Source organism: Arvicanthis niloticus, chromosome 5 (genome assembly GCF_011762505.2).
Source record: "Arvicanthis niloticus isolate mArvNil1 chromosome 5, mArvNil1.pat.X, whole genome shotgun sequence".
Taxonomy (NCBI): domain Eukaryota; kingdom Metazoa; phylum Chordata; class Mammalia; order Rodentia; family Muridae; genus Arvicanthis; species Arvicanthis niloticus.
The window spans coordinates 54,782,611-54,808,582 of record NC_047662.1 but is presented as its reverse complement, the minus strand read 5'-3'; the positions used below and the strand labels follow the sequence as shown (position 1 = coordinate 54,808,582).

The following is a 25,972-nucleotide window of genomic DNA, read 5'->3' as shown; positions in this document are numbered from 1 at the left end:
CAACTGCTTCTCTAATTCATATATGCCATGGTTTATGAATTTACCATTTATCAGTACTCTGGTGTGTCCTATCTCTTTTTTATTGGATATTTTATTTATTTACATTTCAAATGTTATCTCCTTTCCTGTTTCCCCCTATGTAAACTCCCATCCTGACTTTGCTCTCTAGTGCTTTACTTCCTGTATAGATTCAATCAGTGAAAATAAAGTCTCACATTTATAAATTAGTTTTGGTTATAATATATCACAGCAACAGAACTGTAGGTAACATATACAGATAGAGACAGATATATAGATATAATGGTATATACATTTTGATCAAGAAAGAAAAAGTTGGGCATAAAATATAGCACAGACATTCATTCTAAAGCGAAGAAAAAAGCCAGGTTCAGAACTAAGTGTTTTAGTTAGGAGAGATGACAGAAATTCTGCTTAGTCAACAAAATGATGGACTGGGTATTAGGACTATCTTGTACTTCACTGGTACAAATAGGCATAATTATGCTCTAACTGTATTTTGAGAGAAAAGTTTTATTTTAACAGGAAGGGTGATATGTAGGAGGAGCTAAGGTGGGAGGAGTACTGAGAGGAAGAGAAGGAGTAAGGAGAGGAGAAGAAGAAGGAGAGGAGAAGAAGAAGGAGAGGGGAAGCTAGGTGATGAGAGAGAAAGAGAGAGAAAGGGTGGGCATGGAGGCAGATGTTCACGTGTCTCCACCAGTCAAATGTAGTTGGTGTATCTAGGTTGGGTGTTGGGTTACACTTCTGATTGAGCATTACCAAACTTATAAAGCCTTTGATTACTATTTAAAAAAATTGTTTAAAAGCAAAAAGGAAAAGGGGGCATGGGATAGAGGTTTTCTAGGGAGGGGAAAGGGGATTGCCTCTCAAATGTAAATAAAATATCCAATAATAAAAAGAAAAATAAAAGAAAAACAAACAAACAAAAAATATAGCTCAGCAAATAAATAGATAGCTATGAAAACATGAGAATCTAAGTGTGATCCCTAGGGTTCATGTAGAAATCCAGGTATGGGGGCATATATTCCTATTCACAGTGTTCTGGGGAGGCAGAGATGGACAGATTTCTGTGCCTCACTGGCAAGACAGCCTCGTCTACTTGGTAAGTTCCAGGGCAGCGAAAGGCCCTGTATTATTAAGTGGATGAAGTTCAGGAAATGACCACTTGATCTTTACTAATGGGAGACATTATGATCACTGCTCTTATTTTCATAATATGGCAAAATAGTTGGCTTGAGTGTTCTACAACGACCTACACTTCACACACAACCATTCACCACAATTTGAAGAAATGCCCTATGACATGAAGAGTATTCCTGTCTCTCACCAGAATATGTCTTCTACAAGCAGAGGAATAATATGACGGGATGGGCCACTATTTCTGAAGGTGTGAAAATCCCTGTGGAGATGTAATAACTACATATCTTGATGGAAAGAAGGCAGCAATTTGCCAAACATTAAATTCTTGACAGAATTTAAAACATATTTGGGGTTAGTATCTGAGAAGATTGTTCTGAAATCTCACAAAATTGAAATAGGACATTTCTGGTAGACAGAAAGCCCAAACCCTACTTAGAGGTAAGGTTAAAGGAATACCAATGGAGAAAATAGAATGCAGGGAGGCACCATGCAAAATATGTGTGATAACATAAATCTAATGCAAGGTATCAAACAAAGTCATCTTGATGATACCCAGGGCAAAATAGGATGGCAGTTCTGTAAAGGAAAATGAGCTGAGTGGATTTTTATGAGACACTCTCACTCTTGGACGGAACCTACCAGAAAGACAGCTGACTTCTCTGTTTAGCTCTAGAATTGAAGCTTCTTTAAAGATAGACTACAAAGTCTGCACCCATGACTCATCACAATCCTGACAGGACATGTGAAGGCCATGACCTTTCTCCACAACCTCTTCTCAAAGCTCTTCCTTGTTTTTCCATTCACTATTCTACCTTCTGGCCCCATCTAAGTAACCACTTTCAGAAAACCATTCTGCCTTTTTCAGGTACATTCAGCACATGCTCACCTTGCACTTCTGGGTTTAGTATCATATAGAGCAGAGCCCAGCGCAGTGTTGTGGATGTTGTCTCTGTTCCAGCAATGAAGAGGTCCAGAGTGCTGCAGATGAGGTTTTCTTCATTGAAACTTGTAGTAGTCTTGTCTGGGTACTGGAAAGGCATTGTGTACTTTTTAAAAGAGAATTTCCTCATTGTTTTATTAATTAACTAATTTATTTATTTATTATTCTGTTTTTCATGTTCTCCAGTCAATTTTATATTTTTATTGATTAATTAATTTATTCATTTACATCCTAACAACTACTCTCATCCCAGTCATTCCTCCATTTTCCCATCACTTGTCCTTCCTCTTAATCCCCTCATTTTTTCCCCTGAGACAGAGAGTGCCTTCCCTAAGTATCCCCCCAGGCTGGAGCACTAATTCTTTACAGGGTTAGCCCCATCCTCCCTAACTTAGGGCAACAAGGCATTCCAGTTGGGAAATGAATTCCACAGACAGACAACAGCTTTAGGGATAGCCGCTATTCTAATTGTTGGAGGACCTACATAGTGACCGAGCTCCACATCTGCTACACATATGTTGGGGCTGTCAGTCCAGCCTGTGTATATTTTTCGGTTAGTAGCTCAGTCTCTGAGAGCTCCCGAAGGTTCAGTTGGGTTAACTTTTAATGATTGCTTTTATTTTTTTTTAAAGGTTATAGGACTGTTCTAACAGTTTACTTGCTCTTGATTTATGAGTAGTATTTGTCTAGAAAATCATTTTATTTAAATTTTCCAATTTGTAGAATGGAGGCTTTTGAAGTGAGACATAATGATTTTTTGAATTTCCTCAGATTCTGTTGTTATGTCTCTCTTTTTATTTCTGATTTTGTTTATTTGGATACTGTCTCTCTGCCTTTTCAGTTAGTTTGGCTAAGGGATTGTCTACCTTGCTGATTTTCTCAAACATTCAGCTTCTGGTTTTGCTGATCCTTTGTGTTGTTCTTTTTGTTTTTAATTGGTTGATTTCAGCCTTGTGTTTGATTATTTCCTGCCATCTACTCCTCCATCACCAAGGGAGGTATTCAATGTTGTAAAAGGCCCTGGATCCAGCTGCTGTTTCCTGGTACACAGTGATGTGCAGACCCCACCACACCCTCTTGACACTATTAGATAAGACAACCTGACACTTCTTCTCTGTGAGAACAGGTTAAATGTACCCTCAAAATTTTGACCCCAAAACTTCAACCCCTCAAATTGTTTCTGCTGAGTCACGGTGTCACAATGATGCACAGGCAACACATATATGCAACCAACTGTTTTCCAGCCTTTATGTGATGATATGGGGGCAGAGGAAGGCAGAGGCACCACACAAACTTTGAAATTAATCTCAAGCATTCAATCAAACTCAATGTTGACTGAGATGCGGTGCATGACTACCTTAGACTAGCTCATCTAAAACTAGAGTTTTGAACATTAATTACTACTTTTATTTTGTGTATAATTTCTTCACCTAAGGGCAAAGTGCAAGTAGGGGCACAGGGATTAATTATATCCATTTCTATGAACTCATCCTGGTGTGCAGTGAACCACTTTCTTCTGATGATATTCCTGATATACTGCTTTATGCATTTCTAAAATACTATTTATAATTGATATTTTTTAGTAGGTTAATCAGCAATCTACAAGATTCACCAATCATTATTTTATAATCTTTGCATGTTGCTGATAACCTAAAATTGACTTTGCAAGTGTGATTCATTTGAGAGAAGAAATACTAGCCTGGATTGTCTTAATTACTAGGGTACTTGATAAGAACCATGGAGAAGAGATACAAAGATCGGTGCAGATGAAGAAAGGAAATAAGATGCTACATATTTGGTACTGAATATAAAGGAAGGGAGATATAGCAAAGTGTATTAGTGCCCTTTGTGTGCATGGGGCATCCTTGTGATGGAGTCTCTATAGTCCTCAGAAGAAGCTTGCTTGGCTAGCAGGCATAGGGATTTATTTAGTAGTGATTCAGTGCAGTGTTATACCCTGAAATACATGATAACATGTTGTAAGGTCCACTGGAATATTCTAAACCACCATATTTTTTTCTCTAAGAACACCTAGGCAACATCTTTCTCACCTTTGTCATTTCTTTAAGGAAAGCATCAATGAAGTCTCTTGGCTCATCAGGATTCCAGTCTTTTCGGTGACCCTCTATTATATTTGCAATAATCATTTTCAGTTTTTCCCAGTTTCTGAAATCTGTTTGATGTGGCCCAGGAAGATATTTAAATATGGATGGAAAGGCATTGTAGAGCTTATAAAGAAAAATAAGAAAATATTGGAGATACCATGGAATAACTTTTTCACATTTTTAAATAATCTTGTCCTTTCCCCTCTTTTCTTTGTGGTAACATCCATGCCATCTTGGTTTCAAGTTTGCCTCTTACCACTTTATATCGTGCATTTCAACTGTGCCTTGCAAAATGTGTAAAGAAACAGACCATTTTAATGTGCCCAGCTCCTTGCTTCCTGGTGTACTCCAACATTTCTCCCATCTGAATGTTGGCATACAATTAAATATTTTTTATTTCCACAATTAATGCCTTTCCAAATCATTTTGCTAACAGTTTCTATAGAAAACATTTACCAATGTGATCACATGGATTCACTTCTTGTCTTACAGTCATCAAAAGCCATCTTCTTCACTCAATGTGAAAAAGTGCTTTATATATGTAAATCCTACAGAAACAGAACCTTTCAAATCTCCATTATAATCCATGTTCCTCTACACTGTCCAACCATGATGGCCGCTGAATCACATTGAGGACATTTCTATTTCAGGTCACTGCAGTTGATATTCATAGGGAATAGGTAGTGTCTCTGAAATCACCATGGGCCCTGTCATTTACATCATAATTTCAATGCTCTGAAGTCAAGTGCTTGGAGCTTTGCTATTTGATTATTGTCAAGAAGATAGGCATCTTTTCACCTACATTCTATTTGGTGGGGCATTAAGGATTTATTTTCCCCCAGCAAAATTACCACTAGTATGTGTTGTTCAGGTAGCTGCACATGGTTCTTTCTCCAACATGATTTAATATGTGTATTAAAGACACAGATAGCAATCTTTACTTAAATAAAATAGATGGTGACTATAATTTCAATAATACTTTGTAGTATGCAGATAATATGGCACAACATAAAAGCAGCAATACTTTCAATGAGTCAAATGTGTGCTGTTTATTCTATGAACTTTAGGTTTAACAGCACAACAATATTAACATTTTTGATGTTATTAATAATGTTAAAGTGGGTAAATATTTTTAATATTATTTGTAACATTAAATTATGTTGACATTTATTATTGATAACATTAAATATATCTATTTTTAATATAATTAATAATATTGAGTAATATTGATATTAGACTGCTCACTAGTGAAATCTCACTCTCTTTGTCTACTGAATGTTTTTAAAGATGCACAGCATTCCACAGAGTTCTGGTGAAATGTGGCCTATTTTGCTTGTGTAGTCTTATACAAATACATTTCTATTTGTACTTTGTTTTCTTTCAAACCTCAGTTTTTTTTTTTTACTGCACATGTCTTTCATGCTACTGACTTTTAAAAATGTTATTGATTTTCTCATTGATTTTAATGACTTTTTACATGTAAAAACTAAGTAATTGTACCAGATTTCACATATCCTGTTGTATACTTTTTTTTTATGTAGAGTGTCACCGAGATAATTCATGGACATGTACTTTTGAAGTGTCTGTCAAATTGTCTAATATAATTGCCTATGCCAAAAATGTTTGCTATAATTCTGCCACAACAAACCCAAATTTATGGGACAAAATGAAAACAGTTCTAAGTGGAAAGTTCATAGGACTACATGCCTCCATGAAGAAATGATAAACTTCTCAAACTAACAAGTTTAAACTATACCTGAAAGGTCTATTTAAAAAAAAAGCAACCACAACAAAGAAGTGTAAAAGGCAGGAAATAACCAAAATTAGGTTTAAAATCAATCAACTTGACAAAAAAGAAAACAACACAAAGAATCAAAGAAACCAATAGCTGGTTCTTTGAAAAAAATCAAGATAGACAAAACCTTAGCCAAACTTCCCAAAAGACAGTGAAGCAGTATTTAAATAAACAAAATAAAAAATGAAAAAGGGAGACATAACAACAGACAATAAGGAATTCAAAGAATCATTGAGTCTTACATCAAAGCATGTACTTCAAAAAATTGGAAAATTTTAACACAACGAATGATTTTCTAGACAGGTACCACCTACCAAGGTTGATAGTCTTATAGCCCCTAAGGAAACAGAAGTCAACATTAAAAGTCTCAAAACAACAACAACAAGTCCAGGGCCAGATGGTTTTAGTGTAGAATTATACCAGACTTTTAAAAAAGAGCTAATAACAATACTCCTCAAACTATTCCACAAAATAAAAACAACAATGGGCAAAACCAGTTCTTCTGCTCTTCCGTCCTGGGGCCTGATCACCTACGCATCCTCTAGTAGGGCCAGGCCTACTGTGCTTCCCAGGCAAGGTGCAGGGCCCACTCCACCAATTGTGGTTATTTGTTTAAAAAGAAAAAGAAACAGAACAAGAAAGAAAAGGGGGATATCATCCTAAGTGAGGTAACTTAGAGTCAGAAAGATACACATGAAATGTACTCACTTATAAGTAGATATTAAGCATAAAATATAGGATAACCATGTATAATACATAGACCCAAAGAAGCTAAGTAACCGGTATCACACAAGTGAGGATACTTGACTCTCACTCATAAGGGTAAATAAAATAGACATCAGAGATGGATCAAGGGAGGGAACTGGGTGGGAGCGATGAAGAGGGGAACAGGAATGAAAATAACATCCGAGGAGGGGCAGTAGTGGGCTGGGGGAGAAGACAGAAATCTCTGAGAAGGTACCTCTGGGACTAGCTGGGTACCTAGGACAGCAGAGGCTTCCTGAAGTCTAGGGGGTTGATCCTAAGTGAGACTTCTAGCAGCAGGGGATAGAGAAGCTGATATGGCCACCGCCTATAGACAGGCAGTCAGGCAGTATTCCAGTGGAGGGAAAAGTACACCAACCCACGTGCAAAATCTTTGATTCAAAATTTGTCCTGCCTATAAGATGTTCAGGGGTAAAGATGGAGCAGACATTGAGGAGATGAATAAACAATGACTGGCCCAACTGGAGACCTACATACACAATGGGAGAGAGCCAACCCATGACACTAGAAATGATACACTGCTATGCTTGACAGGAAATTAGCATAACTGTCTTCTTAGGATGTCATCCAGCAGCTGATGAGAACAGATGTAGTGACCCACAGCCAAACATTAAGCAGAGTGTGTGGAGTCTTGTGAAAGAGTGGGGTCTAGGATTGAGGGAACAGGATAGGTCAATAATATCACAAAAAGACCTACAGAATCAACTAATTCAGGCCCATGGGGGCTCACAGAGACTTAACTACCAAGCAAAGAACATTCAGGGTTGGATCTAGGCCCACTATACATCTGTAGTAGATGTGCAACTTGGCCTTCTTGTGAATACCCTAATAATTGGAACATGAGCTATCTTTAACTATGCTGTCTGCTTTTGGATCCCCTTCCTTGACTGGACTGCCTTGCTGGGCCTCAGTAGGAGATAACATGCTTAGTTCTAGTACAACTTGATATGCTAGGAATGGTTGGTACACACAGGAAGATTCCCCTTCTCTGAGGAGAAGGTGAGAGAGTTATGGGAGGATTGAATTGTCAAGGTAGAATTTGGAAAAGAGAGCGGGCTGCAATGTGGACATATCTAAGATCCAGAAATGAATCTACACACCTATGATCACTTGATCTTTGACAAAGGAGCTAAAAACCATCCAGTGGAAAAAGGACAGCACTTTTAGCAAATAGTGCTGGTTCAACTGGAGGTCAGTATGTAGAAGGATGCAAATCAACCCATTCTTATCTCCTTGTACAAAGCTCAAATCCAAGTGGATAAAGGACCTTCACATAAAACCAGATACACTGAAACTAATAGAAGAGAAGGCAGGGAAGACCCTAGAATACTTAGGCACAGGGGAGAAGTTCCTGAACAGAACAACAACGGCTTATACTCTAAGATCAAGAATTGACAAATAGGACCTCATAAAATTGCAAAGCAATTTTTTACAAAAAATTGTAAGGCAAAGGACATTGTCAATAAAGCAAAACAGTAACCAACAGTTTGGCAATAGATCTTTACCTACATCTGATAGAGGGCTAATATCCGATATATACAAAGAACTTAAGAAACTAGACTCCAAACAAACAAATAACCCTATTAAAAATGGGGTACAGAGCTAAACAAAGAATTCTCAACTGAAGAAACTCGAATGGCCGAGAAACACCTTAAGAAATGCTCAACATCCTTAGTCATCAGGTATGGGAAAAAAACTCGCAGGCGGGGGGGGGGGGGGGTAGCGGGGACAAAGCCATGAGGGCCAGCCTGTACTTCCCATACTGCCAGCGGATGAGGGCCCCACAATCACGTAGCCACTGTGGGCAGGCCAGTGGCTGCAGTTCAAGGTTCCAAAGGCTGGAACCTGGCGGCAGGCACAGGCAACATGTGGAGTCCAGTTTTCCAAAGCTTTTATTGTTCATGGTGTGATGAGTGGGTGTAGATGGTGCATGCGCCCTTCTAAAAGTCAGGCTCCCCTGGCTTTTATAGGGAGGGGGAAAAGGGGAGGGAATAACTTAGTTAGCTACGCCTCCACCCCACCCTCCGGCCTTTAGATAACTCATTAATATTTTAATCTCTGGAGGTGGAGACCTGCTAATCATGCCCTCTACCTATGTGTTATGTGATTGATGGTGCAGGTTAAATGGAGTTACCTCGTCCAAGGCCCAACAATCAGGGAAATGCAAATCAAAACAACCCTGAGATACCACCTCACACCAGTCAGAATGGCTAAGATCAAAAACTCAGGTGGCAGTAGATGCTGGCAAGGATGTGAAGAAAAAGGAACACTCCTCCATTGTTGGTGGGATTGCAAGCTGGTACAACCACTCTGGATATCAGTCTGGCAGTTCCTCAGAAAATTGGACATAGCATTACCTGAGGATCCAGCTATACCACTCCTGGGCATATACCCAGAAGATACTCCAACATATAACAAGGACATATGCTCCACTATGTTCATAGCAACCTTATTTATAATAGCCAGAAGCTGGAAAGAACCCAGATGTCGCTCAACAGAGGAATGGATGCAGAATATGTGGTACATTTACACAATAGAGTATTACTCAGCTATTAAAAATAATGAATTTGAGAAATTCTTAGGTAAATGGATGGAACTAGAAATTATCATTCTGAGTGAGTTAACCCAATCACAAAAGAACACACATGGTATTTACTCACTGATAAGCGGATGTTAGCCCAAAAGCTTGGAATAACTAAGACTCAACACACAGACCACATGAAGCTCATGAACAAGAAAGACCAAGTGTGGATGCCCCGGTCCTACTGAGAATGAGTAGCAAAAGTACTCAAGGAAGCAAATATGGAAACAAAGTGTGGAACAAAAACTGAAGGAGGAGCCATCTGGAGACCATTCCATCTAGGTCTCCATCCCTGAGGTGTGCTAGAGGCTAACACATTCAGAGGCCAATGCTCTCAGCTTACCACTGATCTGATCAAGGGTTTCCCAATGGAGAAGTTAGAGAGAAGACTGAAGGAGCAGAAAGGGTTTGTGGCCCCATGAGGAGAGCAACAATACCAACCATCCAGAGCTCTCCAAGGTCTAAACCACCAGCGTGGGAGCACATAGGGAGGGACTCATGACTCTATCTGTACATGAAGGGGAGGATGACCTTGTCGGGCATAGGTGGGAGAGGAGATTCTTGGTCCCATGAAGGATGAACACCAAGTGTGTGGGGGAATTCGAGGGTGGGGAGGTAGGAGTGGGGTGGTAGGAGGGGGCACATCCTCATAGAAGCATGAGGAGGGAGGATGGGATAGGAGGTTGCTGGGTGATGGGGGAAGGGGGGTTAGGGGATAAAATCTGAAATGTAAATATAATATTCAATAAAAAAGAAAAAAATTAATGAAAAATAGAAAGTAATACTCACACCTTTATGTATATATCATTATAAATGTTAAAATAGTTCATATAAACTCTATAAATATTTTGTATATGCTAAATCATATATTATAAATAGGTTTATATCAAACTAAACTTTTAAGACATAATATTATTTTCAAAAATTCCCCCAAATAAAAAGTTAAACCTATTTGTTTTTGAAACAGTCTCAATGCAATATTCTTTTGAAAATATGCAAAGGCAGGGTACTTACCACTAACATCATGGATGCCCCAGAATACAAGATCTCATCTAGTAACTTCATTATCTCCTGAAACTGAGTGTCGTTATAGTCAAAGCGCTCCCCAAAGGTGATGGAGCAAATGATATTGGAAACTGCATTGTTGATCCTGAAATGAGGGTCAAAAGGCTGTCCTGGAGATGGAGAGAGAGAGAGCATTGAGTCTTTTAAAGATATTGATCCTTTCCTCTCTCTCTCCCCTCTCTCTTCTCTTCTCCTCTCCTCTCCTCTCCTCTCCTCTCCTCTCCTCTCCTCTCCTCTCCTCTCCTCTCCTCTCCTCTCCTCTTCTCTTCTCTTCTCTTCTCTCTTTCTCTCTATCTCTTTCTTTCTTTCTTTCTTTCTTTCTTTCTTTCTTTCTTTCTTTCTCTCTCTCTCTTTCTCTCTCTCTCTCTCTCTCTCTCTCTCTCTTTCTTTCTTTCTTTCTTTTTTCTTTTTTTTTATTTTATGAAGTTTCTACTCTGTGTGTCATAAAATATGCACAGTAGAGGATAATGTGGAAATCTCTAGCCACAGCCCCCTACATGGAATCTGGCATGATTAAAGGACACTGGCAATATGTAGGCAGTCACATAAATAATCAGGCTTTAAGCTCAGCAATTTGTTTAATGGCCCATTTGTGTGCTTAGCTACAGAGCACCTGGAGCAGGGGCATGGTTACTTGTTAACTATCCCATCCTCAGTGCCTATAACACTGCAGGCCAAGGACAACATTTACTTAATAAGTAGGTGATCAGTTAATGAAATAACCAGAACAACCTTACCACCCTGTGAAATGCCCACCTTTCTCCTCTCCTATGGCCTCCACAAGATGCTGGGCCTCTTCCTGTATGCGCTGCTCTAAGCTCTTCTTTCCTAAACCAAAATTCTTGAGTATCATCAGTGCAAACCTTCTTTGCTCCTTCCATGTCTGGCCATTAGAAAAAAAAATCCTGGAAAAAAAGAGAGACTCGGCATCATGATATTTTAATTCAAGCCTTAAAAAATCTAAAAAAAAAAAAAAAATTGAATTAGATGCATGTATAGATGAAATGAAGGGCAAATATGGAAATTCACAGCGGTCTAAAAAGATTACTAATGCAAGTGGCTAACACATTCTGGTGACTTGCAACAGAACATAATTTAGTAAGTACTTCTCATGTATAATATAATTTTGTGTTGGAAGTAAATCTACAGGTTTATTATCAACAAAGAAAATATCTATTTATCTTGGATTGAGAAATCATAACACTGAGGCATCATAATAAACTGTAAAGTAAACTTAGAAGTTAACAAGTTGACAGGCATCCAGGTGTTCAAATTTAAGTTTCCCTGGTGCTAAAGCCCAGGGGGTTAGTAGACATAAGTCTGTTTATGATGATAATTACCAGGAATGCACTATTTAAAAAGACCAGGTACACCTTTATGAAGCAGTGGATATATAAAAGACAGACTTTTAAAAAATGACCAAATGTTTCATAAAGTTAAGGATTAGAATCCCTCATTTTTCTTTCTTTAACAAGCATGCATGAGCAGAGAGAGAGAGAGAGAGAGAGAGAGAGAGAGAGAGAGAGAGAGAGAGAGAGAACACAGAATGAACATATTGGTGTGCTCAACATTTATCATATTTCAGGGCACACACCAATACCATGCTCATGACCATTTCTTTCCTTTCAGAAGAACATTCAACTATTTAAACATAGATTCAGGCTTCCATCTTATGCTCTCTTTCATCAACTGTCATTTATTTCTTAAAGTACTCTTTTTCATGCTTGATCCTTGAGTTATATACTTTCTTTCTACTGCTTTGTCAGATATTTTTTATAATTTCATTGTTTTATTTTTTTCTATAAAACTCTGAAATGTGGGAATTCTATAAGACTAAGCCCAAAACTTTCTATACTATATTTTTTTCAGGACATCTAAATGAGTGCCTATAATTTTAAATAAACTCTTCTGATAGTGACCTTGGTTTTGTCCCAGAAGATACACACTCCTGAGTCAGTCATGTGACACTAAACTTTGAAGTTACAGGAATGTAGACTCAGAACATATAGGACAGAAGTCAATATTATATTCCTGACAATCCCAAATGGAAGGCAATAGCACCAAACATTGTTTCTCCTGCCATTGTATCTTTTTAATCACCCACACCTCTGACTGTCTCTGAGCACATTGATTTTTTAATATGTGAATCATACATAAGGATGGCTTCTCTCTTAAATAACTTCAGTCCATGAGATTATAATGTTACTACTTCAGTCTAACCTGTTGTCATTTTTTGTCAACTTGAGTATTCAAATGCCTTCTTTTATAGTTACAATGATGGTATCTTTGCTGTCATGCCTCTGTTCTCTACCTAGCATCCTGAATGAGCCTTAAAATGTGGAGTCTGATCTTATACTCTGTCTAACACCACTCAAAAGCTTCTCTTACTGTTATGATGAAAATTAAGAGCTGGGGTCTATCCTGCCAATCTCAACAGATTTATATCCACTTCAATATGGCCTTCAGATACTACATGTCACACAATGAGAATGATTTTAACTACCCTGCTCACTATCAATCACTTAAGACCATAACTGTGCTAATTATAGCAGTTAATGTAGTCAGTGGTGTACAATTTATGGTTGATTGTTTCAAGAAGAAATTAGGAAGTAGCTAAAGTGGCGCTGTTGTAGGGTAATACATTGGAAATCTGTTTTCAGCTGCCAAAGACATAACTTGAGATTTAATTATGTTTTTTTAAACTCATGTCAGTCTATTCTAACACTATTTGGATGGCTAGAGATGCCTGTGTGGCATGGCCTGCATGATGCAGTTTAAGGAACCATAGGAAGGGAAGCAGGAGCAGGAAGAAGGTGCCTCACACCTGTTTGCTAAGGCAGAGTGTTGGAGTGGGGAAACTTATGAGAACACACAAGTCTGGCTGTGGAAGGTGCTACTGTTACTTCCTTTCTATGTCTCTAGAGTTAGTCTACAGGACACGTGGTTTTCCCAGGTCTCTCTTAGAGGGAGATGCTCTCAGTCCTCTGATGGCTGGTTTCATCAAGAAATGTGGTAAACAACTGATTTAAAGATAACATTTCCTTTCTTTGGATCTCTTTCCTCTAACTCTGCTGCTTTGTCTAGCTTCAACAAATGAAGTTATATCCAGTCTTACTACAACTTGATAAGCCAAGGCTAGGTGATATCCATAGGAGGCCTACCATTTTCTGGGGAGAAGGGGAGGAGGTGTGGATGGGGGTATGAGAAAACAATAAAATTAATTTCTTGAAGGATTTGGTTCATAGAAATGTTGTAGAGTTACAGGCATAGAAGTATCTTTAACATATCAAAACCACACCTTATATTGTACTAGAAACCTAATAGTATCTGTACTTTTTTCTCTTTTGAAAGTTTCACAAATTCGCAATGCATCTTGATCCTATCATTTTCTTACTCCCTGCCTCCAGCTCTCCATCGTTCCTTCCCACATGAGTTCCATCGTCCACCCCAATTCATGTCTTATTTTTAAAAGCCCACTGAATTCAATATTGCCCCCAATTAAACTTACCATTGTCTTTAAACACACGTTCCCTGCTTGGTATCCTGGGGCGTTTCAAAAAGTTTTGATCCATGTCAGTGCAAACTTCTTTGATTAAGGGAAGTCCAGTTATGATCACAGAAGAGATGTTACCAAAATCAAGACTAATTAGGTTTCCATATTTCTTCACAAACTAAAAAACATTTCAATAGTCACAGTTGAGTGTTGTTGTATCATGGTATCAAGGGAAGGCAGACATGTGCGTTCAGTGGGACTTGTGTTTAGGGGCCTATATGTTAATGTAAATAGAGCAATGCCCCTTGGTCCAATGATGTACTTCTGAAAATCATTTTGCCTCTTTCTGACTTATTCTATTTTTAAACATGGAATATATTCTATAGAATCTGTAATGATATTGGTGAGAATGACTTGAGTAGTATTCTATCTTCTGTTTCCGAAAGAAGGAACAAGGATATTAAATGTCAACAAATTATTCAAGTTTCTAGTTGAAACATTCTCAGTCTAGCAAAGGCAGAGACATGTGACATGACAAGGGCTGAGGAAGGTCTTTTTATGTTTTGTACAGTTTTCATGGACTTCTTACAATTTCAAATGCCTGTTTAGCTAAAGAATAGCACTATCTATTCTCTGTAGGACCTAGAAAGGCAGCCTGATTCTTTGGTAAGTCAAGGTTGGAAACCCCAGAGACCTTAAGGAACTGTAAGTGTTTTGCCTGGTTCCAAGACACTAGGCTCCTAACAGGAGGCAGCAACCCTTCATAGAATTGTGGCTATCACTCACATAAGGGCAGTGCCCTCAGCTTTTGTACAGGTAGAGGACATGACCACAGGTCCCATAGCCTTAAGACAGATCACCATTTTAATGAGTTTTCTAAAAGCCTGAAGGGCTTAGCCAATTAAGCTTTCTTTCCCAGACACTCCTCTCTGCAAAATGGGGTACTGTGTTTTATTGTTGTTGCTTTGTTTTTTTGTTTGTTTTTGGTTAAGATAACCAGCTTATTCATTCATTCTAAAGATCAGAACTCTTATTTTGTTTTGTTGTTTTTCGAGACAGGGTTTCTCTGTATAGCCCTGGCTGTCCTGGAACTCACTCTGTAGAACAGGCTGGCCTAGAACTCAGAAATCTGCCTGCCTCTGCCTCCCAAGTGCTGGAATTAAAGGCATGTGCCACCACTGCCCTTCAAGATCAGAACTCTTAAATAGAAATATTCACATGACCATACACCCTTCAAAGTCCCAAGGGCATGTCGTTCCAGAAACTTTTAGGTAATGGTGGCTGTAGGAATTTTCTGTCTTATTCCACTATGACAATAAAAGCCTTAAAACCATGGACTGCCTCTTCTCATGGGGATCTGCCATGGGGAGCCATAGAGAAGGCCTTTACTTAGGCTTCTCTGTGCTCTTATCCAAGTCCACCAAGCCAAGATGCCTGCTAACCAAGCCAAGGACATTCTCCCAGAAGGATGCAGCTGGAGTGCTCTCTCCCTCTTTTTTTTTTCAGCCTCACCCTGCTTGCCCTCACTCCTTTCTCAGCTCTTCCAAGGCTCAGAATAGCAGTCAAGAGCCTGAGAACCAGACAGGCAGGCCCCAGGATGCCCAAGCCAGCTCCTGCTGTCCCAGGGATCTCAGACTGTGCTTCCTCACCCCCAGAGTGGTGTCCCAGGGCTTTTCACAGCCCAATGCCCTCCTCGTGCCTGCATGGGGAAAGCACAGTCAAAACTCCAGCATTCTGCCTCACTGAGTGGCCTGAGCCCTGTGACTGGGCAGAAGCAGGACTCCATATAACCCAACAATTCAGCATCTGTCATGCATGAGATGTACATAAGTAAATAATGAGACTAACACTGAGGGGATTATGCACATATTTGTGAGGAAATGTATATTTTAGTAATATGAATATTCCAGTAATTTCAGCCCTCATTTCCACACTATCATATTTCTAATCAGTTTGAAATTTCTTCTTTATTCATGCATTCACAATTAAGAACTGAGTGAGCATCGATGTTTCCATAGACTAAATCATGAGGACACAAATGTTTAAAGAAAGCAAAGTCTCTAACCTGGTGTCTAGTGAAAGCAGAGAAATAGGGGCATCGGACCTCAGAGAGTTCAAACTGTCTCTGTACAAGTCTGATGCAATAAGTATGGATAGCAAAATATACAATATCAGCATAGGAAAAAGAATATTCTCTGTTTAACTGATAGTACAGTGGTTCTCAACCTTCCCAGTGAAGTAAATTTTGATGCACTTTATAATATTGTGGGGACCCTCAACCACAAAATTATTTTGTTGTTAAATTATCACTATAATTTTGCTACTGCTATAAATTGTAATGTAAATATCTGGTATATATTTGATATGTGACACCAAAGAGGTCATGACCCACAGGTTGAGAACTAGTAGATATGAAAAATAAAATAAAGTATGAAGGCTGGGAGTGGAGATATCACTAGAGATCAAGAATGATGCAGGTAGATAGATTGGCTTTAATGTTCCATAAATGGGGCCACATTGGGCAGTTGCTATCTTTCAAGTTTCAGATTCCAAGGTATGAAGGTGTTAAAAATCACCCCTCAACAGGATCCTGTGGGGAAAGATGATAGCAGCAGTAAGCGAAGAACTTTGTTTGGTTCAAGGTATCTACTACATGTCTGAAAAATGAATGTGCTCTGTGTTCAAAGGCTCAGAGTTACAAATACATGATGAGTCAGGACGAAAACCTACTGGTCCAGCAAGAGAGTCACACTTCAAGAATGGATGCTCAATATGGTTTCCAATTCTATTACTTCTCTATGATGATTCTGCTGTAGTTAAGATAACTCTCATCATTATGAGAAGGAATATAACCTGTAGGTAAAGTAGTTAATCCAACCCCAGCTTTTTCCTGCACAAGAGAAGATTCCAGGGATTATGTTAGATTTGAAGACAAATGCATGAATGTTGAGCTGTTCATAGAACCTTGTAGTTTAGTGAAAGAGTGTGAGGAGCAGTCATGAAGATGAGGAGGTATTTGAGAGACAATGAAAGTGTTTGTGACGTTTACAATGTACATGGTTTGGTTTGTATGAAAGTTTGTGAGCCATAGCAAAGGTTTTTCTACCTGTGTGCTAAAGAGTCAGAACTATTTAGACCCTACCTCTGCCTTTTGTCTACCTGCAACAGAGGTGTCTTGTTTAACTGCAACAGTGGTATCAAACAGAAGAGTTCAATTCCTTCAGGTATCTTTGGGCTTCTATGCCATGGCCATCTTCACGAATTGATACTCTAACACTGGGAGACCTGAACCCATGTTAACATTGTATTATGTATATAAAACATATATAATGATGTTGTATCATCTCACACTCACATTAAAGACAGAGTTTAGACTCTGTCTTCCTTTACTTCTTTATCAATAGCCCTTAGTAACTTCAGGCAATATGCCCTGTCTTGGTTATAAAGACATAGGCAATAAGTGGATGTATTTTATTTTAAGAGATATCAGTAATATATGCATAAAACCCTAGTAATGTTCTAATATTATTTTGTGAATGCACACTGAAGAAGTTCACAAACAATCGAAATAAAGTTTTAGCTAACTGACCCTCACAGGCAATTTGTAGCATTCAAATTTTGTGCTTGAACTTGAGAAGGATCCAGAGTCCCAGTACTGAGGTGAATGCCTTTTTCCACTTTTATCAACATTTTGGCTGTATATATTTTTAATTGAGCAGAATTATAGCAATAAGTTTTATATTGTTTTCAGGCAAGTAATAATTCTCAAATGTGCCAGTTCTGTTTGCAATAGTTTCATGAAGAACAAAAGGCCCAGTTGATGTCTCAAAATATGCCATAAGGCAGGGCCTGTTTTTCACTCTGCACCATTAAGTCAAATAAAAATAATTTCAAAAGAGGACAAAAAGAACATAGGCCAGGTTAGCAGAGATGCTGAGTGGTAAGGCTGCTCTCCCATATGATGTGCATTCTGTTTCCAGCACTCACATGGCTGCTCAGACTGTCTGTAACTCCAATTCCAGGGGATTCTACATCCCCTTCCAGACTCTGCCTGCAGCAGGCATGCATGTAATACACTGACAAGCATTAAGACAAAATATTCATATCTATCCTATCATTTTTTTATAAAGTAAGGACAAAAGGAACATGCATGAAGTGGAACTACTCATAAAAAACAAGAAACATGAATTAAAATAAGATACAATATTTATCAAAAGAAATAAAGACAGGAAACTAATCATAGTAATGAAATCGCCACATGTTCTCAAAGATGAAAGGTTCAGCAGAAGGATTCTTTTGAGAAAAAGAGAATAATATTCCAAGGATTAGTGAGGTAAAACACTGAATAATGAAGACTGACAATGGAGTTTGAGAAATATTTAACTACATTAAAGTTCTTAAATTTAAAAAGCAACAAAAAATGTTACCCAGAATGAAAACAACCACAAAAAATACTTCTCAATTATCTATCCCATAAGGAGCAATCTGAATTTTTCAAGAATTGGGCAGTGAGTGCCCTCTCTCCCTCTTCTTCTCTACTCCCCTTCCCCTCCCTTCCCACCTCTCTTTCTTTGTGTGTGTGCGCTCATAAAATAACTACCATAGTCTCTGTTTCTAAGATTGAAATTTTGTTTTTAAAATTTTTTTATGCATTATTATTTAGGTGAATGTGTATCATGAGTATAAAGGCCAAAGTTTATCCCCAAGAATCTTTTTGATGGCCCATATACCATTTTTTTTTTTTTTGAGTCAGTTTCTTTTAATGATTCAAAAAGGAAGGCTACAGTGGCTATCTAGTAAGCCCTGAAAACTTACTTGTCAGCTCAACCCTAGTCCAGGCATTACAAATGGAGGTTATTACACTGGGCTTTTTGAAATTTGGTTCTGGGGTTAATCATGTATACTATCATATCATCTGTGAATAGTGATACTTGACTTCTTCCTTTCTAATTTTTATTCCCTTAATCTTCTTTTGTTGTCTTATTGCTTTAGCTAGAACTTCAAGTACTATGTTCAAGAATGTTATTTAAGTACTATATGCAAGAACTTCAGATACTAATAGATAGGGATATAGTGGGCAGCCTTGTTCTTGATTTTAGTGTAATTTCATCAAGTTTCTTTCCACTGAATTTAATGTTGGCTACTGGTTTGTTGCATATTGCTTTTATTGTGTTTAGGTATGTGTCTTAAATTTTTGATCTCTCCAAGAGTTTTAACATGAAGATGTGTTTGTGTTTTTGACAAAGGCTTTTTCAGAATCTAATGATGGAAAGAAGAAAATATTTTCCTGAGTGAGGTAACCCAGACCAAAAATGACATGCATGGTATGTACTCACTGATAAGTGGATATTAGCCAAAAAGTGCAAAATACCTAAGATTCAGCCCCATAGATACTATAAAGTCAAATAAGTAAGAAATCCCAAGTGAGGATGCTTAAATCACACCAGAATGGAGAAGAAAATAATTATGGGAGGCAGAGGGAGGCACCTTCCTTGGCTAATAATCTTAAGGAAGTTGAAAGAGGGATAACAAATGGCATTTAGGAATGTGGAGGTTGATAGGTTGTCCGTATCCCATTATATGCCCTGACATTCAGCCATATATGGGCAACATTAATTGTTAATATTAACAATAAGAAGCAGCCATGTAGTGGGTGCAATACAGAGTTCAGAGATGTAATGGTGGATGGATATGACAAGATAGGTTGAATAAATGTATGAAATTTTCAAAGGGCAAATAAAAACACTATAATAGAATTTTGTGCCGTTTCCCATTACTTGTTGAAGATATGAAGACAATTTTCTTCTGTTCTTATCTGAGGGTTGGAGATGAAAAAGTACTATATGGCCAGGATGTTATTATGTAGGTATTTTTCCCAGCCTATCCTAGATACTATCAGTTAGAAGAGTATGGTGGGTATATGTATGTCTTCTGCATTGTAGATCATCAGAATATTTTTCTTAACCATATTTTCCCTTCTCCCTACCAGAATACAACAAATGTAAGAGTGGAGGACTAGAGCCATAATGCAAAGCAACTAGACTTTTCAAATAACTCTGAGGTACAAAGCAGGCTTTGCCTCATGGGTATTCAGCATCCAGATTATAAGTACAACCACGAGAGAGGAAAATGTTAATCTTGTTAACACCATTGTATTTGGTTTTTTTTTTTCTAACAACTAACTAGTAACACATGCAAATATATAATTTATATACCACTTCAGGCTATTAAATTTTGTTCTTAAGTAAGGCATGTTCCGAAGTGAAGCAGAAGCCCCATGGTAAAAGAGCTTCTGTTTTGTTTTTTTTTTTTTTGTTTTTTTTTTTGTGGTTTTTCTTTTTTTTTGTTTGTTTTTTTTTTTTTCAATGGAACAGAGTTTGGTTCTTAGCAACCATGTTATTTTATTTAGCTCAAAACTGATTGTAACTTCAATTCCAGAGATCCATGCTGGCATCTACAGATACATGCTCACACAAACACACCAACACATAACCATACTATACCCCCACACACAGAGAGAGAGAGAGAGAGAGAGAGAGAGAGAGAGAGAGAGAGAGAGAGAGAGAGAGAGGAGGAGGAGGAGGAGGAGGAGGAGGAGGAGGGAGAAAGGGAGAGACACTTTAAAATTAAGAAAAAACGGTTCTAATAATAATTCAGTAAGCTGTACTAGAGCAATGTGAGACACAGTGAGACATTGTGAGGGGAAGTAGAGTTCCCACAAGCTGAACAAGAAGGTCAGCTTCTTTGTTGTTACTGTGTTTTAATTCTTGCCAGATCCTCCATCTAGAATGACTTACACTTTTACTCCACTAGGTAGTTGTTGCACATTCCTTTTAAGGGCAATGCCAATTTAGGCCACCATTTCCACAGAGGCTGTCTACAGAGCCTCCCACAGTGTGATCTGATCTGATGGCACAATTGATGAACAGATTGTTCATTTGGTCATCTTATATTGTGTCAATCTTGGTAGTTATTTAATAAATGTTAAGTCACTAAATAAATACATATGTAAACAGCCTCTAATTAAGCCATAAGTTATAAGCAGGAAGGGCAGAGATTAAGTGAGGAATCAAATCACATTGGGTTCAGAACAGTTTTTGTCATTACGCTGGTAAACAACATTGGAAAGACCGTTCTCTATTTTCCTCGGCAAGTTTGCTCATTGTTAAATAGAAATGCTAGTACACTGAAGTCTACATGTGTGCCTGTCATGAAGCCTGAAGGAAAAGGTGCATGCAAACAAGAGTAAAGGCCACCAGATGTGAGGACTGTCTACTAGTGACAAGAATCCAAATAATCATAAGGGAACTATAGCATTGTACTTCACTCGTTTATACACAAAAATCACAAAATCGATACATATAATCACAAAATGTATATATATATGTATATCTATATATCTATATATCTATATATCTATATCTATCTATCTATCTATCTATCTATCTATCTATCTATCTATCTATATATATAGAGAGAGAACAAAATAAATGAATGAAAAATAACACAACCGAGAATAAGTGTCCAGTCTCAGTTTCATCATGAACTATGGTTCTGACATTAAGCATAAGGCCTGCGGTCATATTCAACATAGCAACAAAAGATATAGGTCAATATTTTTTAAGAAACTAAGAATCAAATAAAATAATTTCTTAATCATGCTAATTACAGCACCAGTGGATAGAGGGTAAATGCCAACCAGAATTTGCAGTTTTTGGTTAAAAGCCATGAAACATGCAGTTTGGCAGGACAACATCTATGCCTGTCCTATATGTCTTTTGTTGAAAACTTTCGAACAATGTGGACTTCTCCAAACTTGCAATTGTTTGCAGTAATGGGGTTCATAGGTTGAGCCTTGCCACTCACTCTGCCTTAGTATCATACCTGGGCTGAGTCTCTAAGTGGAAACATGAGCTCCACAGCTGCATTGTGACAAAGAGAGTCTGCAAAGGAGCCTGGTGTGGGACTCTGATCTCTCCCCTTCTCCTGTTGTAGCAAAAGTGCCTCTCCCTCACAGAAAATATGAAGAAAGACAGCTCTGACTTTTATGTTTCTGTAGTGAAGTGTGACCCCTATTCTGATGGAGCCCTACAGCTTACAGATATCCTCAGTCTCACCACATTATGCTGATGAGACTTTCAAGGGAATTCCTATAGGAGTGTGGGCCACACACTGAGAACAATAAGATTCATATTTTTGCCTCTTTATAACTTATTATACTTGTTAATATTTACTGCAAAAATATTTAGACTCCCAACAGGCTACTTATGGAAGTAAAATTACTCATCTTTAAACAGGAACATGTCTAGCCCATTAAAATTACACATTTTGAAATTCAGAATAATCAAAAATTATAAAGCAACTAGTATATTTTTTTCAAATGTTGAGGTGCCTTGGCAAAGAAATGAAAGTTACACAGAGGAAGCAAAGGGAAATTTAAAGATAGAAAGGTGCAGTTATCTAAATGGAGATATTTACAGAAGAGATCAGCAGAGAAGCAACTTAAGGACAACAGTGTTCTGTGCAGAGGTGAGAATCAGGATCACCCTGTACAGTACAGAGAATGCTGGTAGCAGTCAGCAAGACCCAACACCATAGATGTCACAGTTGTGACTCAGTGTCCAGCTGTCATTTAAAACAAGAAAGAGATTATGGAGATGAGATAATACTTAAAGGCTGGTAGAAATTTCCTGATGGGATAAAATACAAACCTGCCAAGAAGAACTCAACAGCATGGAGCCACAAGATTACTAAGCAAAATCACCATAATCAATACAGAAACTAGAAACAGAAAATCCCTGAAAGCAGGAGAAAACACTGTACTACTTATTGTGAGGAAACCACAAAGCTGGAACAAGATGTGATACGGCGTAAAACCTTTAAGTGAAGCATTTCATCAACCTAGTCTCCTATAATGGGGGAAGACAGTGTGGTAATGAAGGGGAAATACATTCTAAATTGGGGAATATCTAAGAAGTTTCCTACTGCTGCAGCCTCCTATGAAGGAATGGAGAAAGGAAGCACTTGAGGTCAGAAAGAAAGCTGTGAACTCGGAGGGTCAGAAGAAAGACAGAGCCTTGGGAGGATGGGTAAAGGCCAAGGGCCTCAGATGCTTCTGCCTTCCACTTCCAGCTACACAGGAAACCAAAGAACAACTTAGTGTCTGATGTGGTTCTCAGTGTGTGTGGAGACAACACCTGAGACAGCAGTACCATAGACACCGAGGGGGTCCTCTATGCTTGTAGTCACTTTGTTTCTTGTGGAAATGGTGTTAGTAAGTCTCATAAGCTACATGTGCCTATTACATAGCACAGAGCAGTTGTGGAGTGGATGATAAAAGAGATGTAAGAAAAGAATGAAAATGAGTAAAAAAGATAACCAGGAACGTGTCCAAGGCACACAGGGAAGGAATAATGGAGAGTGAAGGAAGAGAAATGTGAATATGAAGAAATAAAATTAAAGGGTAAAAGTTTTTATATATCAATAACTCTACAAAATATTTTACTCTTCACAGCCAGTGGTAAAAGATAATAAATAATGGATTAGCATGTAGTAATGGTCATTTAAAAACATTACTCAGGCGTTTTCTGTATAGGTAAGGGTAACAGAAAATTACTACAGATAAAAAGCAACATCACATTACAGAGAAAGATGATCTTTTCACCAAAACCACCTAACAACTACATATTGATTTCAAATAAGTATACAACCCACACATACACAAACACACACTGAAGAAATGAGTGAGGGAGAGTTGGGGACAAACAGGCAAACTCCTAGTGGTGTTTCAGATTTCAATGTACATCTCCCTGTAGTTGATAAAGTCAGTATATGCAGACTCAGCAAGGACATAGAATAAACAATAATCAATAACTCATAAGTGATATTATTGAAAATTCATCAAGAGAACCATTTGTATGTGAGTGTGTTTTGTGCTTGAGTGTTTGATTAACTAATTAAATGAGCAATAAGCACTTGTGTACACATTTGTTAAAGCAACAGTGCTTATTTATTAAGATGAACTATCAACTCACACATCAACCTTAACAGATTTAAAACAATTGAAATGATGCATAATGTGTTGTCACACCATAATTGAATAACAAGGGAAATAGTTCATTCAAAGATAATAAAGTCTTTAGCACAGAGACATTTCTCTTAAACAAAGTGTCCAATTAAAAACTGGCTAAATTAACAGACGTGAAACATCAGCCTGCAGCCATATCCTCCTGCAGGTGTTTCTACAGTTCTGGAATGGGTCATGACACAACCAGACACCCTTTTCTTTTCTTACCTGCTGGATCTCCAAATGCAGTTGTGATACATCTAAATTAAACTGGAACAAGTTGCCCACAAATGGCAGGCGCCAGGGTCCTGGAGGGTAGTTCTTGAGGCGCTTGTTTTTGAGCTAGTCAGCCAGGAGAAGCAAGGTGAGAAGAGTGAGCAGCAGAGTCCAGAGATGGATTGTGGACCATATTTTAGCCACCAGGGAGCTCAAAGTGCCAAGCATAGTGAACGTCTGAGCTGGGCCAGTCCCCTGACAGTACTGACAGCCTCTGCTAAATTCCACCCTGTTCCTTCCTAACAAAGCCTGTCTCTCAATATCTTTCCAGAACATCTGTATTCTGCTATGCTCACTTTATCCCTATTGGCCCCGCTCCCTCTGTGCCCTGCCACTATCCTCAGCTATGAATAATACTGGAGGCATAAACAGTGTCCTCTGCTCCTCTTCACCTTTACCCCAAGTACTCTGTATGAAAGAAAGAATTTCTTTGTATTTCAAGAAAGCATGAAAAAGGTCAGAGAAAGCCTTGAAGAGAGAGAGAGAGAGAGAGAGAGAGAGAGAGAGAGAGAGAGAGAGAGAGAGAGAGAGGAGAGCTGGTAGAAGAATTGGTTTTCAACCTCTTCATGGTTGTCAACCCTACTCCCTACAATTATGGGGCTATTAATTGGGTTACTTCTGCTTATTTCTTTTGGTCCCTGGGCTTTAAATAGGCTCACTAAATTTGTGAAACAACAGATAGATAATTTGATCCACACTACAACTGACTGAAAAGGACCAGGAAATTAATTTTTCCCAAGAAATAGATGATTCTATGCTCATGGTTAAGAAAGCAAGATGTAGAAGGCTGCTTTGACAACCCCTGTACCATCCACTCTCAAAAAAAAAGGAAAATTCTAGATTGGAATCTATAAAGAGAAGTCTTCAAATACTTGATAGACACACCAAAGTGTAGCTCTCAGAATTGTTGTATTCTGGCCTGCATATGTATGGCTGCTGGGGGTGGGGGGCAGTACTTTTCTTTGCATGGCCTCTTGGAGTTGTACATTTTATTTTCATTTTTAGGGTCAGAGGTCAAAAGTTTGGAGGGCAAACCTGAGAAAGTTGCACAGTGTGTGTAATTAGAATGCCTTACATGAATTTCCCAAAATTCATTAAGAATATTATTTGGGGGGGTGGTGGTGTTGAGAAGACCTGTTAAAGGTAGTTGCTTTTTTAGAAATTCATTCTTCTAAACATTTTTGTGGCTCTGGAAATTAGGATTTATATATATCCCCAAAAAGAATCTAGTTTGTAGAAAAATTTCTCCGGTGGTGGCAACATTCCTGAGAAGTAATATTACCATGGACAGAGTGAAACCTTGCAGTTTTGGGTTCTCACAATATTGCAGATGCCTCTATCACCAAGGTTCATCAGTCTCTCTTTTATTCCTTCTTTCCTTTTTATGATTGATTTCAAACATTTAGAGCATTTTACTTATCTGTAGAGCACTGAAGACAACATGTATTGATCAATGCTTTCCCCCAAACTCCTCCAGATCCTACCCACCTCTTTACCTACATAATTTCATGTGCTTTCTCTTTTAAACCAAACAATTTTTAAAGAGAGTGTGTGTGTGTGTCCTGAATTTTCTGAGACAGATGGGGGCTCAGGCAACACAAATCCATCTCAAAAGAGCAATTCCTGATGGATTAATATGGCCTGAAGAGGAGAAGAACTAAAGATGTCCAGGAAGAGAAAAAAAGGACTGATAGCAAAATAAGAGCACTGCATGGATCAAAAGCAATG

General features: G+C 38.2%; 1 protein-coding gene across 1 annotated transcript in view; it reads right to left on the bottom strand.

The window, feature by feature from the left end:
• LOC117709297 (cytochrome P450 2J4-like) overlaps positions 1–24,412 on the bottom strand; it is a 32,820-nt gene extending 8,408 nt beyond the window's left edge. The window contains 6 exon segments of the mRNA XM_034503587.1: positions 2,045–2,186; positions 4,150–4,326; positions 10,359–10,519; positions 11,166–11,314; positions 13,914–14,080; positions 24,197–24,412. Coding sequence (XP_034359478.1) covers positions 2,045–2,186; positions 4,150–4,326; positions 10,359–10,519; positions 11,166–11,314; positions 13,914–14,080; positions 24,197–24,412 — 1,012 coding nt within the window.
• Between the last annotated feature and the right edge of the window lie 1,560 nt (positions 24,413–25,972).